Raw genomic sequence first — 15,485 nt, forward strand, 5'->3', positions numbered from 1 at the left:
ACAGTATATGTAAAAGAAGTTGCGCAACTCATGGTCGACGATTTCAACTACTCGGGATTTTTTTTTTAAAATTGTCTTTCTGTTAAAAAACGTTGTTGGTATCACCATATCAACAACAGTGACAATAATAATTATTGCTCAAATAAGGGATCTTGATATATAACAGATAAACATTTTGGTTTTTCATCAATAAAATTTTCCAGCCATATTTGAATAATACTCTAAATGCATTGTTTACCAACGCTCACTGTTCTCAGCGTCTGGACTAGATAGAACATAGACTAGCCTGCAATCCAGTCATTCTGAGCACAAGAATGACCCGGTGTAACTATGTATTTGGTACGGAATTCTGTGTCATCACTGATTGGCTCTCTCCATGACTTTGGTACATTGCAATGGCAGTACGCACGCACAGACAGGCATGTAGGTCAGCTCATACAGACAGCCTCACTAGTCTAGTATGCGTAGATTTTTCAAAGTCTCACATTCTAGTCCAGATACCAAAGTAAGAAGCAATACATAAGTAAAAAAAAATACCTAAGTAAAACCACTTTTCGGTAAAACGCAGCCTTTTATAGAGACAATAATTGTAGTTCATTTTCAATGAATAAGAGCTTCCAATAAGAAATATATTATATCTAATTGATTTTTAACAAACGTTGCATCTCTATAAAGATTGCCGAATGATCTATAAATAAAATATAAAACCACTTTAAAATTAAATGAACGCCAATGAAGCATTGAATTAAAATTATTTCTTTCATGCCACTCAGTTACTTACTCAGTTAAAAAAAGGGTATGGTCATTTATACGATTAAGCGCTTTCACAAAATTTACAAATACACAATACAGACGCCCACTTAGAGGCCAATATCACAGGACAAGATAATCTGCATAAAGTTGATGAAGCACGAGGTCGATGTGGCTATTTTTGGTCTTAATAAATTTGATTTATTGTATGCGACATACTCTGATAGACAATAATTACATAAGTAATTAAAGCAGGGGACTCGTCAGATGGCCATAGCGTGTCATTGTTTACAAACAAACGTCTACCCATGAGCCTTCGCGTTTCTAGCGTATGTTGTTATAGTCGCTTGGGACTCAATTCCCGCGCGTGCGCAGGTGACAAGTGTTCGGAGTATGGAACAACTTACAACATGTATTGATTGTACATAAACTAAATACATGTATTCAAATTACCCCTAAAGCTAGCAACCAACTCAATTGATGGATGCTCACGTGATCAATTTCCGTCCACCGCATACTTAATATATCTCGTGTGACTTGATCTTTCTACGTTAACATTTCATTTTCCGAGTGCATTTAATGAACTAATAATTATAAATTAAGTCCATTTTATCATACAGATTTGCTCCTGGACAATTTAATCTGTTTTAGTCTTATCGTACCAATTTTATCCGCTTAAATTTAAACATTAGAAAAGTACAAACTCAGTAGTAAAAATGACAGATGGAATTACAACACGATACTAACACAACTATCAATTATTATAAAATTACACAAAATTAATGTATATGCTCTTTATATTCAGGTGTCATCTCTCGCATATATGTCTCACAAGTTACGTCCAGGTCGCTGTCGTCATCTTTGCTGACACCTGCATTCTTAGGTGAACGAATTTTTGTTGTGCATTGATTGACACGTTTTGTAGATAATTTGCATAAATAGCAGGCACGCTGTAATGAGCAATGCGCATCCAGCAAATAAAAACGACATAGTATAGTCCATTGTGACGTCATACATCCACCCTGGAGTAAAATATAGAAATGCAAATATCATAAACTTGTGAAAATTACCATTATGTGTGAATTAACACCAAGAATCACGAACGAAACCATGTTTAGATTGTATAACCACAACAATGATCAGCTGTAAGCTGTATGATTGTTATATATATTATGATTCAAACCTGGTATATTTAACATTCATTGTCATTTCATCAGTTTTATGACGATTTATCATGTTCCAACAACACTTTTGAATTAGATACTGATATTGGAGATGTTTTTTGTCTTACTGGATCACCATGGTTACATTTCACCAGGCAGGAAGATTGGACGAGAACTATCGAGAACATAGAGATAACAACAAATAAAATGTAGACCCCGCGCTGTTCACATTCTGAATACAACTAGTAGTGCTAGTGAAAGTTGTCAATTCTGTATCAACAATAAAAGTTTTGGACCTGTAGAATGACATCAAGTCAAAAAACCAAGATTATACTCAAAGGTAAGTTTACTGTGGTACTATGCATTTCCATGGGGGTGGAAAAGAGTATCTCTAAGCGATACCGGAAGTTCAGGCGAAGTATATTTGCATCAATAGAACATTGAATTTTGAGTTAGTTTCGCATTCATACTTTATATGCTAATCACAGGGCATTAGAATCTGGCAATGGGTGTATTTATGTCTTGAATGTGTTTGAATTATTTTTATTATGTTATAACTTTGAGTGAATAGATCATGGTGGGAAAATGAAGATACATCAATTGTTAGACATGACATCGCCGGCTTCAAGAATCATCCAACCAATGACTGGGCAGAATTGACCCATGTTAAACACCGAACTCTGCCCAGCTCAACAGTTGGGTTTATCTCGCATGAAAACGAGTTATTGGCTGGTTCCCGCCTCAAGTGTCACGGCGTACCAAGCCACAAGAGGCCGGTAACTAGTAACGGTTCCAGCATTCACGTGACTTTGGGCCAGAATCCCGGCCCAGTGAAACAATATGGCGATTACTAGTTACCTGCCAATCTCCTTCCCATAAGTATTTGCGCTTTACGCAATAGTACCTCTGCCACAGGCACTCTTCAATTTTGTGATCAATCACCTCACTACGCACGGCCATTTTTCCCGCGGTTGTTTCATTTGAAACCGAACTACAAAAAGTGGGAAAAAACGTATGTGACATCCGAACCATTTATTAATGTCAGACTTCGCTTCATTAAAATTTAAAGATTAAAGTAACCGAGTGACTTACGCATAATTTTGTTAACCGAATATGCAAATGAGTTATAGCAAAACTAATTTGTGCAGTGATGATAATAAAAAAAAAAATAAGTAACGCGCATCGAACTGTAAAGAGTTCGGTTACTAGTACCTGCGTCCTACTTGCCATTCGCAAGGGGCGCCGGGAACCAGCGATTACGAGTTACGTATTCATAGTTGTATGTACGTATATCGATTGAGGGGCGGACGTAGTCCAAGGGTCGACCATTTTAAATCATGGGGTGGCCAAAGGATTAGTTAAGAACAAAGTGTATGCAAGGCGTTACAGGAAACAACAATTTCACTGGTCACGCTCTTCCTTCTTCCACATAATTTTAAAGCGGGGGAGTCGTCACCTGCGCATGTATCAGATGGCCATATCATGTCGTTGTTTACAAACAAGCGTCTACACATGAGCCTTTACGTTTTTAGCGTGTGTTGTTATTGTCGCTTGGGTCTCAATTCCCACGATTGCGCAGGTGACGACCCTCCCGCTTTAAATGGTCGAGTTCGAAGCGATATAAACTTTGATTGAATATTAAAATTTCACATTCAAGGCACTAACTTGAATTGCGTCGAAATGCCAAGGTAACTCACAACTCACCTGCAAATGGGGGTCCAACAACATTACCAATACCTAAATGAAGTAAATACCAACCCATCGCGCCAGATAAATTGTCTGTGCCGAGACAGGTTTTCAAAGATACAGCGCTGTGAAGAGGGATAGCAATACCATTACAGAATCCGTATAGCGCCGCCGCCGATGCATATACTGCATAGTTGACATCTACGGCGACAATAACTATGATTGATGCACAACATCCACAATATGCACAAGCAGCAACGAACATTGGAGAAACGTACCCCAAACCCACAAACCAACCGTGCGTTGTACTTCCAATCACAGTACATATGCCAAGAACCGTCATTAATAACGACGAATCGATTTTAGGTATTCCACCAGATACTGCACTGTTCACTAAATGAACCAGTATTATGAGGTGAGCGAAACCAACTAATAGTACAGTAACACACAGTATTCGGAACCAAGAATTGGTAAATAAATGCAACGCAAGCCGATCAGCAATTTTCTTTCTTGTTGTAACTGTCGTATTGATACTTGTACTGTCCATATTCTCGCTGTCCCCAGACTCCTCGATCGACTCATTTGTTGAATGTAAATCACACACATGTTCATCAGCGATTGTCACGGCACAGTTTGCATCATCCGCTGTGTCATTTCTTTCGCCACGTTTGTTTTCCGTACTATATTTCGGCGGTGGTCTCATTAACATTCCACATACAACCATATTCATATTGATTCCAGCCATTACAGTCATTGCTCCCTTCCATCCGTATTTATCAATTAACGTCTGATACAGAGGTGGAAATACCATTATGCCGACACCGAATCCAGCAAAGACGATGCCATTGGCTAGTGCGTGTCGTTTGTGGAAATACTGTCCCACGATCACGATACCAGGTCCATAAGTAAGTGCAAATGCGAATCCTGAGTTTATAAAACAACAACATAAAATATCGACTATATATTGAATATCGGAATATTTATATACAGTACCAAAATAAATAAAATCACCTAAATAAGTGTAATATCTTGTGTTTCACACACTTTTGGAATAAATGCCGCTGATTTGTTATGATCTCTCAATATGTGGCACACATAGTGTAAGTCTATATACTTGTGGAAGGGTTACTGATTCTGCTTAATAATTGCTATTAAAGGACTAAATCACGGGGATTTGGTTGGGATACGATTCCATAATCTGATATATAAATGTTTCTACTACAAAACAGTATTACTAGTTCAACAACATTGTACACCAGATTGTATATACACTGTACTAGTAATACAATAAATGAACACCCCAAAGTACGTGATAAGTACATGTATATTTCTTACACAAATATGACTAATAAGTCTTGGTTTATCTTGCCTAATACAAATACTAACAAGTTTCTAGCTTTTAAACTTTCCGCAAGTTTCGTTTTTATTATTCACTTGACTGTATGCGGGCGTGTTTAAAAGAGCAAGCGACAAACGCCAAGCACGCAAACTCATTCAAGAAAACATCGGTATCTGGGAACGTAGCACTACAGTCAGTTACCCAAACCCGAACCCGAAAATGAGTCACAATCCGAAGCAGATGATAACTACAAAAACATAGAAACAGTTCTTACCAACGACAACGCCATGAGTTATGAGAAGTACATTAACACTATTGGCAAATGTACTCAATAAAATACCAGCACTGGATAATACTCCACCAATAACTACTAATGGTCTAGTTCCAAATTTATTATTCAAAATGCTGATTAAGGGACCTGTGGGATGACAAATAGAAATGGATGAGAACGTGACATTAAACTCAAGATAAAATAACATAAAATAATGAACTGGCGATCAGTCTAAAAGTAATTTACAAATATTTGAAATTATTCCTGCACTAAATGTTAATTCATTAGTTAGGTTAATGTTTGCATCGGATATTTATACGGAAAGATTTGGAACAGATTCTTTGAGAATATATGTTAAAGGATTGATCATCAAAAATTAATGTTTTCAGAAATTCCTAATAATTGGTTTCAATCATGTGTACCCTTATGTTATTGTCATTGAAATGTCACTACATATGTGTCTTAAAAAAAAAAATTATGAAAAAGTTATTGAAAAGGTTTAAAATAAAATTAGATAATGTTCACTAAAAATATAAGCTTTAAATTTCGTTTCAAAATGTCAGTGCTCATAGCATTACGAATACCAAACGATAACTGGTTTGACACGCAAACAGAAAAAAAGCTCTTTGAATAATTATATAATTTATTAAGTTTGTCACACAGAGAAACTAATTTTAAATTCTCGACTGAGCGAAAATTCTGACGTGGGACGTAAAGGTAAAATATTGTGGAGCAATATGCCTTTGATGATTTTGAATGTTACTAAAACAATTTTTTTAATGAATACGACTTTCAACTTGGAGCAACGCGATAGCCACTAATGGGATGTGGCATGTTTGGCAGTTTGTATTTGGTGTTGCAACAATCGTACTGTAACGAGTCTCTCGTTGGTACTTATGCCGAGTAGTTTGCCGATCTTGCGAATTTTGTGAAATGAGTATCACGGGGAAAGTTTCTTCTCTCTGGGGTTCTCCACACGTGTCAGGGGTGAATCTCGTCTGGGCTCTCTATATCGCGTCCCCTTGAGGTGCGGGATCGGGAACGTCACTTAAACTTTACAGTCAAATAGACGCACACAACAAAATACGTTTCAACTCTCGTCTTTAGTCGGTCAGTCGAGCACTCTATAAGACACAGTGTCCTGGGGAAAAGTCCCCAAGACTATCGCAAGGTTGACCCAAGACTAGCCCAAGACTAGACCCTAGACTCTCCAAGACTTCGTCTCTCCTCGTGTACTCGCCAAGACCAACTAAAACAACTTTATTCACTTTCAAAATTTTAACCAATTACAAAACAGTATAAAGACTCTCGGGCGTAACCTTCAATCATACAGCCAATCACACTAAGTACTGAACAAGTCATATCTTTTGATTAATCGTTCACTATATTAATAACTGCGAATACCAACTGTCAGAAATAGTAGTCCGAATAGCGACGGTTATCTCGTAATTAGTTCCAAATCACTGAGCCAAGTTCCGTCCAGAACCTCACATGGGCCTAAACGATGACAGACATAACACAGCCATTCGCTAGTAATCAACTAAATAAGTCGATCAACAGATACGTGCAAACAATTTCATCATATGAGCAACAAGCATTCAATCAATCAATCAATCAATCAATCAATCAATCAATCAATCAATGTCATGAATACCATGCTCGACACATTCTCCGTCTATATTTTTGTACTTTTATATATGACCATAACCCATGATGATGTCCTCCGACTGTGTTGTTTACAGGGTGAATAATATTTGCGTTAATACAAATCACTGTGGAAACACACCATTTCATAATGAACTATGAAATGTAATATACATGTACCAGCGAATACAAATATCAACTGGCATCATGCGACAGGCAAACGAAATCGTGCGTTCAATGGCATTGTGTTTGATGCTCCCAATTGATTTATTACTGCATTTGTACTTATATTGGTAAACCCCTGATTTAAGGTAGCGGGACTATTATTTGCATACTTGTTTTCATCTTCTAATTGTGACTAAATGACTACAAATATACCCGGGAAAGTATATATTTTTAGAATCGCCAGACTTCAAGCTTTTCACAAGTGTATTTTGCATGCCCGTATCTGCAATCTACGACGCATTACTCAATCAAAGGTGAAAAATTACTTTTTCTGTAAAAAAAATAATTACGCATTTATGCTGGCGATAAGAAGTATTTTTTTTACTTTTCCTAGTTGTCCAATAGTCTGGTAAATTGAATGTGTCTGGTTAGTTTTATTCAAGCAACGCGTTTTAAAAAATAGTGTCCTGAATTTCAATTACTGTTTTAGTCGCATTGCCCCCAACTCAAACCACAACTCGTTGGTAAATAATCGATGAAATAGTTTGTCTGGACACATTCAAGTTCCTCTCATTGTCACCTTAAAGCTGTGAAAATTTGGTGTTAATCCGACGACAATAAGTATACGTTATTTTTTGTTAAAGACCTTGTATTTTGAAAAACATGAACTCCTAGAAAACGTCCATGAAGTAACAGCAAAGATTTTCAAGCTTGTTTATCGGCACAATCAATTTGTTTTCCCATCAAGGTCTGTTTTACCATGTGCAGGGACATCCAAATGTGTAAGGCTATTGGAAACCAAAAAAATAAAGGAATGGGATAGCTATAATTGGATAAATTCGGCATATGAAAACACCAAAATCAATGATTTTTTTTCAGTGGCTGTGTGACCTTGTGTCTGACACATTCATATGCAAATGACTAATCTGTGAAACAAACAGGGGCGGAGACAAACCACTCAAATGTTTGGAAACACTCATTGTGTGTCAGATAGCTACTGATAACACATCCTAACATTGCTTTGTCTTGAGTTTATCTTTGAAACTTATAGGCACACAGATTAAACCTGTGTTGTTGATTCTGGAAAACACTACTGAGGCTGCCTTGCTTCCCTTCAGAAAATCTATATTTTAACCAACTTACATGACATTCTATGTTATATTGACTTTATCATATGAAAGTTTATGGTGCATTTCATCAATTAATAAATAAATGTGAAAATCGTAATTTTCAACACAAATAATAGTCTCGCTACCTTAAACGGGATGCAACAAATAGATAATACACTCCCCTGATTAAACATGTTTTAACTTTTACGTCTTTTAATAATATTATATTAAGTTTCTCTCGCTGAATAATACGTGTTTTTCATGTTAGTACTATTCTGTCTTGCTACTTCTTCTAAATGGAAATGATTTGCAGAATTCAATGCACTGAGATAAGAAAACTGATTACATGGAATTTTTTCGCATGGCTATAAATCCTACCTGAGCATAGCATTACACCAGCTTGCAAGGACTGAATCGTAGCAGTCTTCCCAGCACCCTCTCCAAAAAAATCGACTAACCGTACCAGAAACACTCCCATTCCGATTAGACAACCTGATATCAGCATCTGAATAATATGACTGGCTAAAACTACAAGCCAGCCATAGTAAAGACCTTCGCCATAACAGGAAGACATCATTAGTTACACGGTGGTCATAGAGTTGAGATGGAGTTCAATTTCAACCAGTCTCTTAATAACAGTTGTTCAAAAGATGGGGGCGTACACTCCGTCCGTTAAACCTCGTCGCCCAATCACACACAAGTATTTAACTTTGATAACAACATTCAGTCATATGACATATCTTCCATACACAGTGTTGACACCACTAAATTAAAGTATGTTGACCTTATATTGTCCCAAATTGAAATATGAATGTTGACCCAAGTCCAATCATTCTTGAGATACCGTGCTATGTATCGGTAAATTATGAAGGTTAACGATAGACAGTACTGATAAAACATTGTTTAAATACCTGAAGCTCATCATTCGAAGCTTGGTAGCAGACATAACACTCACTGTTGTCCAGCCAATTAAACCAATTTTAAATTTAGGATATCTATAAGCAAAGAGATATATTTTTAGATACCCAATTACGTGTAATTTGTGCTATTAGGAGTTGGATGGAAGACGATAATGCAACATGTATCATTTTTACGTACTTTGTTTTACTACTAGACGCTCGTAAATATAATCCTCACATATTACAGATATTAATGTATACTTTGGTTGTACAAGTAAGATATTTCAGGGGGAGATTCCTGGGAGGGGACTGAGTGATTAGTAAACAATGGCTAGTGTTTAACATTAAATATACCCACAATGTAAACCAGTTTTAATCGCAACACAAACCTGTCAGGTATGGAGGGGGGTGGAAGCTATATAGATGACATGATAGTTTATTCAAGCTGCTGGGATGAGCATGTTCAAGTATTATCTGAGTTGTTTCGAAGACTAAGGGCAGCGGACATAACAGCTAGACCATCCAAGTGTGTTCTGGGTGCAACATAAGTAGAATTCCTGGGTCATGAAATTGGACACAATTGGGTGAGTCAAAGTCACGACAACATGGAGAAAATTCGAGAAGCGCAAAGACCAGCGACCAAGAAAGTTGTCCGATCATTCTTTGGGCTGGTCAATTACTACAGAGACCACATCCCCTTATTCGCAACTATTGCAGCACCATTGAGTGATCTACTAAGGAAAGGACAACCTAACAAAGTTGTATGGGGAGAGGCCCAGGAGAAAGCATATAACACTTTGCGGGAATACTTATTGGGCAAACCAATTTTGAAGTTGCCAGACCCACAGAAACCATTTGTGTTGCGGACGAACGCGTCTCAGTTAGGAATTGGAGCAGTACTTATGCAGAATCATGGTGAGAAGCTTCATCCAGTTGCTTATGCAAGTAAGAAGTTATCCGATGCAGAAAAGAAATATTCAACTGTAGAAAGGTAATGTTTAGCCATTGTATGGGGCGTGAATGAATTTCGCCTATATTTAGCCGGTGTGGAGTTCATTTTGCAGACGGATCATAAACCATTGTCTTACCTGGATAAAGCCAAGTTTGCAAATGACCGAGTGATGAGATGGGCGATGACTCTGCAAGGATATAATTATCGTGTTGAGGATATTCCTGGACGGGACAATGTGGTAGCGGACTACCTGAGTAGATTAGTGGACTGAGGAACTTTTGAACAGTATAGTAGAATGTTATTCGTTTACGATTATATTTCATATTTTATTATATTCTACTGTATGTGATTTTCGAATTTATGTACTCAGAGCTTTATTCAGTTCGTTTTGATATATTGTATTGTTGTTTTATTTGGAATTGTTGTCGTATTCGTATTATTGACGTCGTTGCTAGTCATGTAATATTATATGTTATAATATTCTTGAGAGGGGAGGCATGTCGCATACGACTTATTTACCACTTCCGTGTCACTGAGAATGTTCTAGAACCGTACTGTGTCTGGGTGGAATATTCTAGATTTTTTTTAGAAACTGGTTGAATAGGTAATAGAACACTGTAGGAGGCAATAGAAGGTAATGGAACATTCTAGAAATTTGTAGTAAGTTCAAGACTCATTATGTATGCTGATGTAATGGTCTATTTATAGACAGTGGGGGTATATATAGGGGAGTTGTTCAGCACTGAGATCAGATCGGAGATCTCGTTGAATTGTATTGGAGTTTAAGTATCTAGTCATTGGAGTAGTGGAGTTTTACCGCGTTATTGTACTTGATGTTTGCAGAGTATAATAATACCAGTACCAGTTGAAACCTCATCTGTTGGCTCCGTGTTCGTATTTTATCATCGCCGCCAGGGAAGTCTTTCTGTTACTGTTGCCATTTTAGTATTTGAACCATCACACCTGTACTATACCAATTACGGTAATATTACGTTGCGTGTGACAATATGCATGTTTTGGATACCAAGCAAGTGATAAATTGTTAGAATATATCATAAATATTGGTTAATTTGACCTAACATATTGCACGGGTGCGCACTTTGTTAAAGCACCATGGGAAAAATTAGAAAATAACGCTTCTGACTGTTCCCAGCTAGGATTGTCTTTATAATTTGTCACTTGTTTGTCCGTGCCTGTCTTTTTGTGTCCACACGTACGAAATAACTTCTGTTTTGGCTGGGCACATTATGTTTATGCACATTTTGATATACCTGCACTATAATTTGGTGGAAAAATCTATGTGTAAGCGTCATCCCTCGCATAACACTGCTGAAAATGCGATCAATCTGTTTCTGTTTTGATGTCTACTAGAAAGGTTTCGCGTTATAGCGCCTCCAGTCGGTTGCCATGAGAGAATTGATGATTTCTAGCTAGTGCAATGTATTCGCTGATGAGCTATCGAAGTTTAAGCGGCGAAATCAATCCCCCCTACACAGACGAAATAGGAAGGTTTTTACACCAGAGCGCACTTTCTATGAAACTTGTCTATTTTGTACTCCTGTCAAGAGGTCTATATATATATTTGTATTAAATTCAAAATAATTCATACAAAGCGAATGGGGATGCCAAACTGTAATTTGTATGACACAAACATATATAGATCACACTTGTTGTGGGTTCTTTTCACGGGCCATAGAGGCATTGGAAATCATTAATTATTAAGATGGTTATCGTTACAAGGCGACAATGTTTGGATCGCAGGCCAATAACAATGGGACATCCAAGAACCATAGAGAATTTATAAATAAAGGAACGAACACGTTCATCATACACGCACAGCACTAAATGACTCATATAATGTGCGCAAGCACACTTTAATACAAAAAAAAAATAACCCAATGTTTGACAATAAATACACAATGAAAATATAGCTATAACTCTAAATAAAATTGGCTAAAAATTGGCACAAAATTGGCTGATTAAATATTACTGCATTGAATAAATACTTTAAGCTGTTTCGATAAACGTAACCGCGGTCGAAATATGCAGGTAAGGCAGGGGAAAACTGAAAACTTGGATGTTTGCGCGTGTAATGTAGATGTACTTTACCGGACGTAACGATGTGGGACTGGAGCAACAAACGTGGCGACAAATCTCGGACGGCTTGGTTTTTAGGGGTGGGTCACATGATCATAAGAACGTTGTACAGTACTATAGCTGACACTAGAACGACTGGGGAATAAGTTCTCAATCGGGAGTTCAATGATGACGTTATCTGTGGTATACCGTACTTCTGGTCGATAGTCGAATATGCAGCCCTAGGTCACGATTTCTTAATCAATTTATAAGGAAACATATGTAAATCAAGATGACATCACTTGGTTTACACTGCTCATTTCTGATTGATCGAAACCAAACGAATGGCAAGAAACTACCGAATCAGGTATCATAGTTCATTGTCATACGACTGAATGGACCCTCAAGGCAACATGAATGTTATGCAAATTTACAGAAATGCATAATCGAGTTTGTTGACCCGTTTATCCAAGGTCACCAAAGTTTATTAAAGCGCGGTAGTTGCCGCGCTGCGCATGTGCGAGATATATGGGTCTCATATAAACAAAGATGGCACTTTTGACTTTTGTGCAGATCAACGAGTACGAATTGAGACAATACCACGCTTTAATTAAGTTATTTTCATGTTATTGGAAGGTATAGAAGGAGTCACCGGCGGTAGTCAATGCAAACCTCATACTTGTGATTTTCGTTTGAAGAGCGCATTGGATTGTGGGAAAATCAATGTTTATCAACACACATGTGGCACATGCGCAGCGCGACGACTACCGCGCTTTAACCTCAAGTTCATACAGAGTGCTGGAATCACCTCGTCCAAAGACATTCAAGTTCATACCAATGCTGAATCGCATCTGACGTCATTCTGATTCCAGGAAATCGTAAAGTCCTCGGCACCATAGTATTTAGAGACAAATCTCACACCAGGTATATTCTTTGTCATCCAATTAGGTTGCTCTCCTTGTGAAGAATGTAACAATTTGTGCATGCAATATATGTATTAAATATTTCTTTATTTCTCCACCTGAAAAAGGTCACAAAATATCCTCTTTTCTAAGCAAATTCTGTACTGTAAAATGACTAATTTTTACTGGGTTTAAATTTCACTGATCAAGCATTTCCGGCCTATTCAGTGAGTTTTAAATTCACGGTTTTATCATTTAGATAATTTGTCCTATGCTCAATTGTACATATTCACTGGATTTTAATTTAGCGCATTTTTCAGTCAGCGAAATAAGCAAAATTAAAACCTAGTGAATAATTAACCATTTTCACAGTATGTATTTAAAAGTTAATAAGCCTAACAGAGATGGCGTAGTGCTTGGAAGTCAGCTAAACTTTGAATTCCTGGCAACTCCCAATGGGTGAAAAACGGTGCTTCTTCGATCTTGATTTATACCAAACTTGTAGCTCTAGACGTTTCTCGATTTTCAGCGAGTATAGACGACGACCACGATGCGAATAAAACTTATCAACTTGAAGGTATAAACTGAAATAAACCTCGTGATGTTGCCCTAGGAATATGTCTATGGTTCATAGACGAACGAGTTTTTTTGTCATCATCAGAAGATTTGGTCCATATACTACGGCGGACATGATTGAAGCCTATGTCAAGGCGAACCTGAATGTAGTCAATGTTGAATGTGAAAAGTTGTCAACAAAAACCCACATTCTCCGAGTCCACAGCATCTGGAATGACTGACTTTCCTAAACTCATGAACCCTGATTGCTGGCCGGGGGGCGCTAGTGCGTAAATTCTATAATCGTCGTCATATCACGTATTTGACTTTCCCTATAGCTGATCGTCTAAAAATTGTTGCGTACATGTGTGGATCTATTAAATCGAGTGGACCACAAGCTGTGCGAAAATCATATCATTTGTCTTCTTTAAGAACACTGGCTAGTCGACGATGAATAATTGGAATATTTATCATCAATTCATAATGATTTTTATTGTTTCAGCTGCGGACACATTTCCTGATACTTATGCTGGGTGACTACATGGAGATACGGTCATACTGTGGTGTAAGTCGCTTTCGATCTCGGATAAGATCAAAATATAAAATTAAAGCCGCAAGCGGCATCACCGGGGCCCAAGCTGACAAGATTCTGTTTCATAATTAATGTGGTCACATGTTAGACAATCAGCTGCAGGTAGCTTGTATTATCAGTAACATGAGGTCGAAATGAACTTGGTACCATGTATTTACCTATTTTGGTTATCGAAATATGATTTTCAGGATATACAATGAGCCATGTTCTTATGCACAATAATGAGATTACATAATCATATATAGCCATTTCTAATGTCAGTTACATCTTTCATTCAATGTCTTCATAATGACACTAGTTACATGTCCTGCTCTGCGACAGTGTTTTAGATATGACTGCTTTGCATATTAATGAGTTCACATGACCATATATGGTCATCGGTTATTTTAATCAAATCTCTTGTTCACTGTTGTCATAATAACACAGAATTCATCTTCCTAACTGCAACAGTGTTTAAGATATAATGGTTATGCATATTAATGAGTTCACATGACCATATATGGTCATCTGTTATTTTAATCAAATCTCTTGTTCACTGTTGTCATGATAACACAGGAATCATCTTCCTTACTACAACAGTGTTTGAGATATAATGGTTATGCATATTAATGAGTTCACATGACCATATATGGTAATCTGTTATTTTAATGAAATCAATTGTTTAATGTTGTCATAATAACACAGGTTTCATCTTCCTAACTCCAACAGTGCTTGAGATATATCAGTTATGCATATTAATGAGGTTAGAAGCCCCCACCCCTCAGGCGCCCAGCGACAAAACCCAGCCACGTGCCATTCGGTTAAAAGAATGCATCTCAAGACTAGAATACACATATACAATTTTAGCCAAATCCGACCAATACAACACATGTAATTGCACAAGATTTGTTTTCATAAAATCCAAGATGGTGGCCAAACCATGTGACTGATCAAAATAATATTATTTTTCTCATATGGAGCTAAGGCCAGGCATGGTAAATATAAAAACATCTATTAGATTGGTTGAATCACCTCTGAGAAACAAATGCCCAAACTTTTGGTCAATTATGCCTAAAATCCAAGATGGCGGCCAAACCATGTGACTGATCTGAAATCTTTTTTAGGTTTCTGAAAGGGTTTGATATACAGATGCCATGAAGCAAAATTGAAATTAATCCCTCAAGTGTTGCCAGAGTAAAAAACTACTTCCTGTTTAGAAGAAATCCAAAATGGTGGCCAAACCACGTGACCAATCGTAATAATTTTTTAAACATAAATGGGATTAATATATAGAAGCTAAATACTACATATGAGAGTATTCTGCTTGGTGGTTCTGAAGAAGAAGATTTTTAAGTGTTTTTTGCCGTTTTTAGGAAAAACAAAATGGCGGGAAAAGTCACATG

At 37.2% G+C, this 15,485-nt stretch overlaps 2 protein-coding genes across 2 annotated transcripts; both read right to left on the bottom strand.

Moving 5' to 3' along the window:
* Positions 1-928: 928 nt before the first annotated feature.
* Positions 929-3,710, bottom strand: LOC144343163 (monocarboxylate transporter 12-B-like). The gene is made up of 2 exons (XM_078005878.2): positions 3,618-3,710; positions 929-1,772 (listed from the first exon to the last, which is right to left on the bottom strand). The coding sequence occupies exons 1-2, from the start codon at positions 3,673-3,675 to the stop codon at positions 1,630-1,632; spliced, it is 201 nt and encodes a 66-aa protein (XP_077862004.1). The 5' UTR covers positions 3,676-3,710; the 3' UTR covers positions 929-1,629.
* Positions 3,711-8,701, bottom strand: LOC100377853 (monocarboxylate transporter 3-like). The gene is made up of 4 exons (XM_002741597.3): positions 8,506-8,701; positions 5,213-5,356; positions 3,747-4,523; positions 3,711-3,724 (listed from the first exon to the last, which is right to left on the bottom strand). Exons 1-4 carry the CDS (start codon positions 8,699-8,701, stop codon positions 3,711-3,713), a joined length of 1,131 nt encoding a protein of 376 aa, XP_002741643.2.
* Between the last annotated feature and the right edge of the window lie 6,784 nt (positions 8,702-15,485).

Source organism: Saccoglossus kowalevskii, chromosome 6 (genome assembly GCF_978046115.1).
Source record: "Saccoglossus kowalevskii chromosome 6, keSacKowa6.1, whole genome shotgun sequence".
Lineage (NCBI taxonomy): Eukaryota > Metazoa > Hemichordata > Enteropneusta > Harrimaniidae > Saccoglossus > Saccoglossus kowalevskii.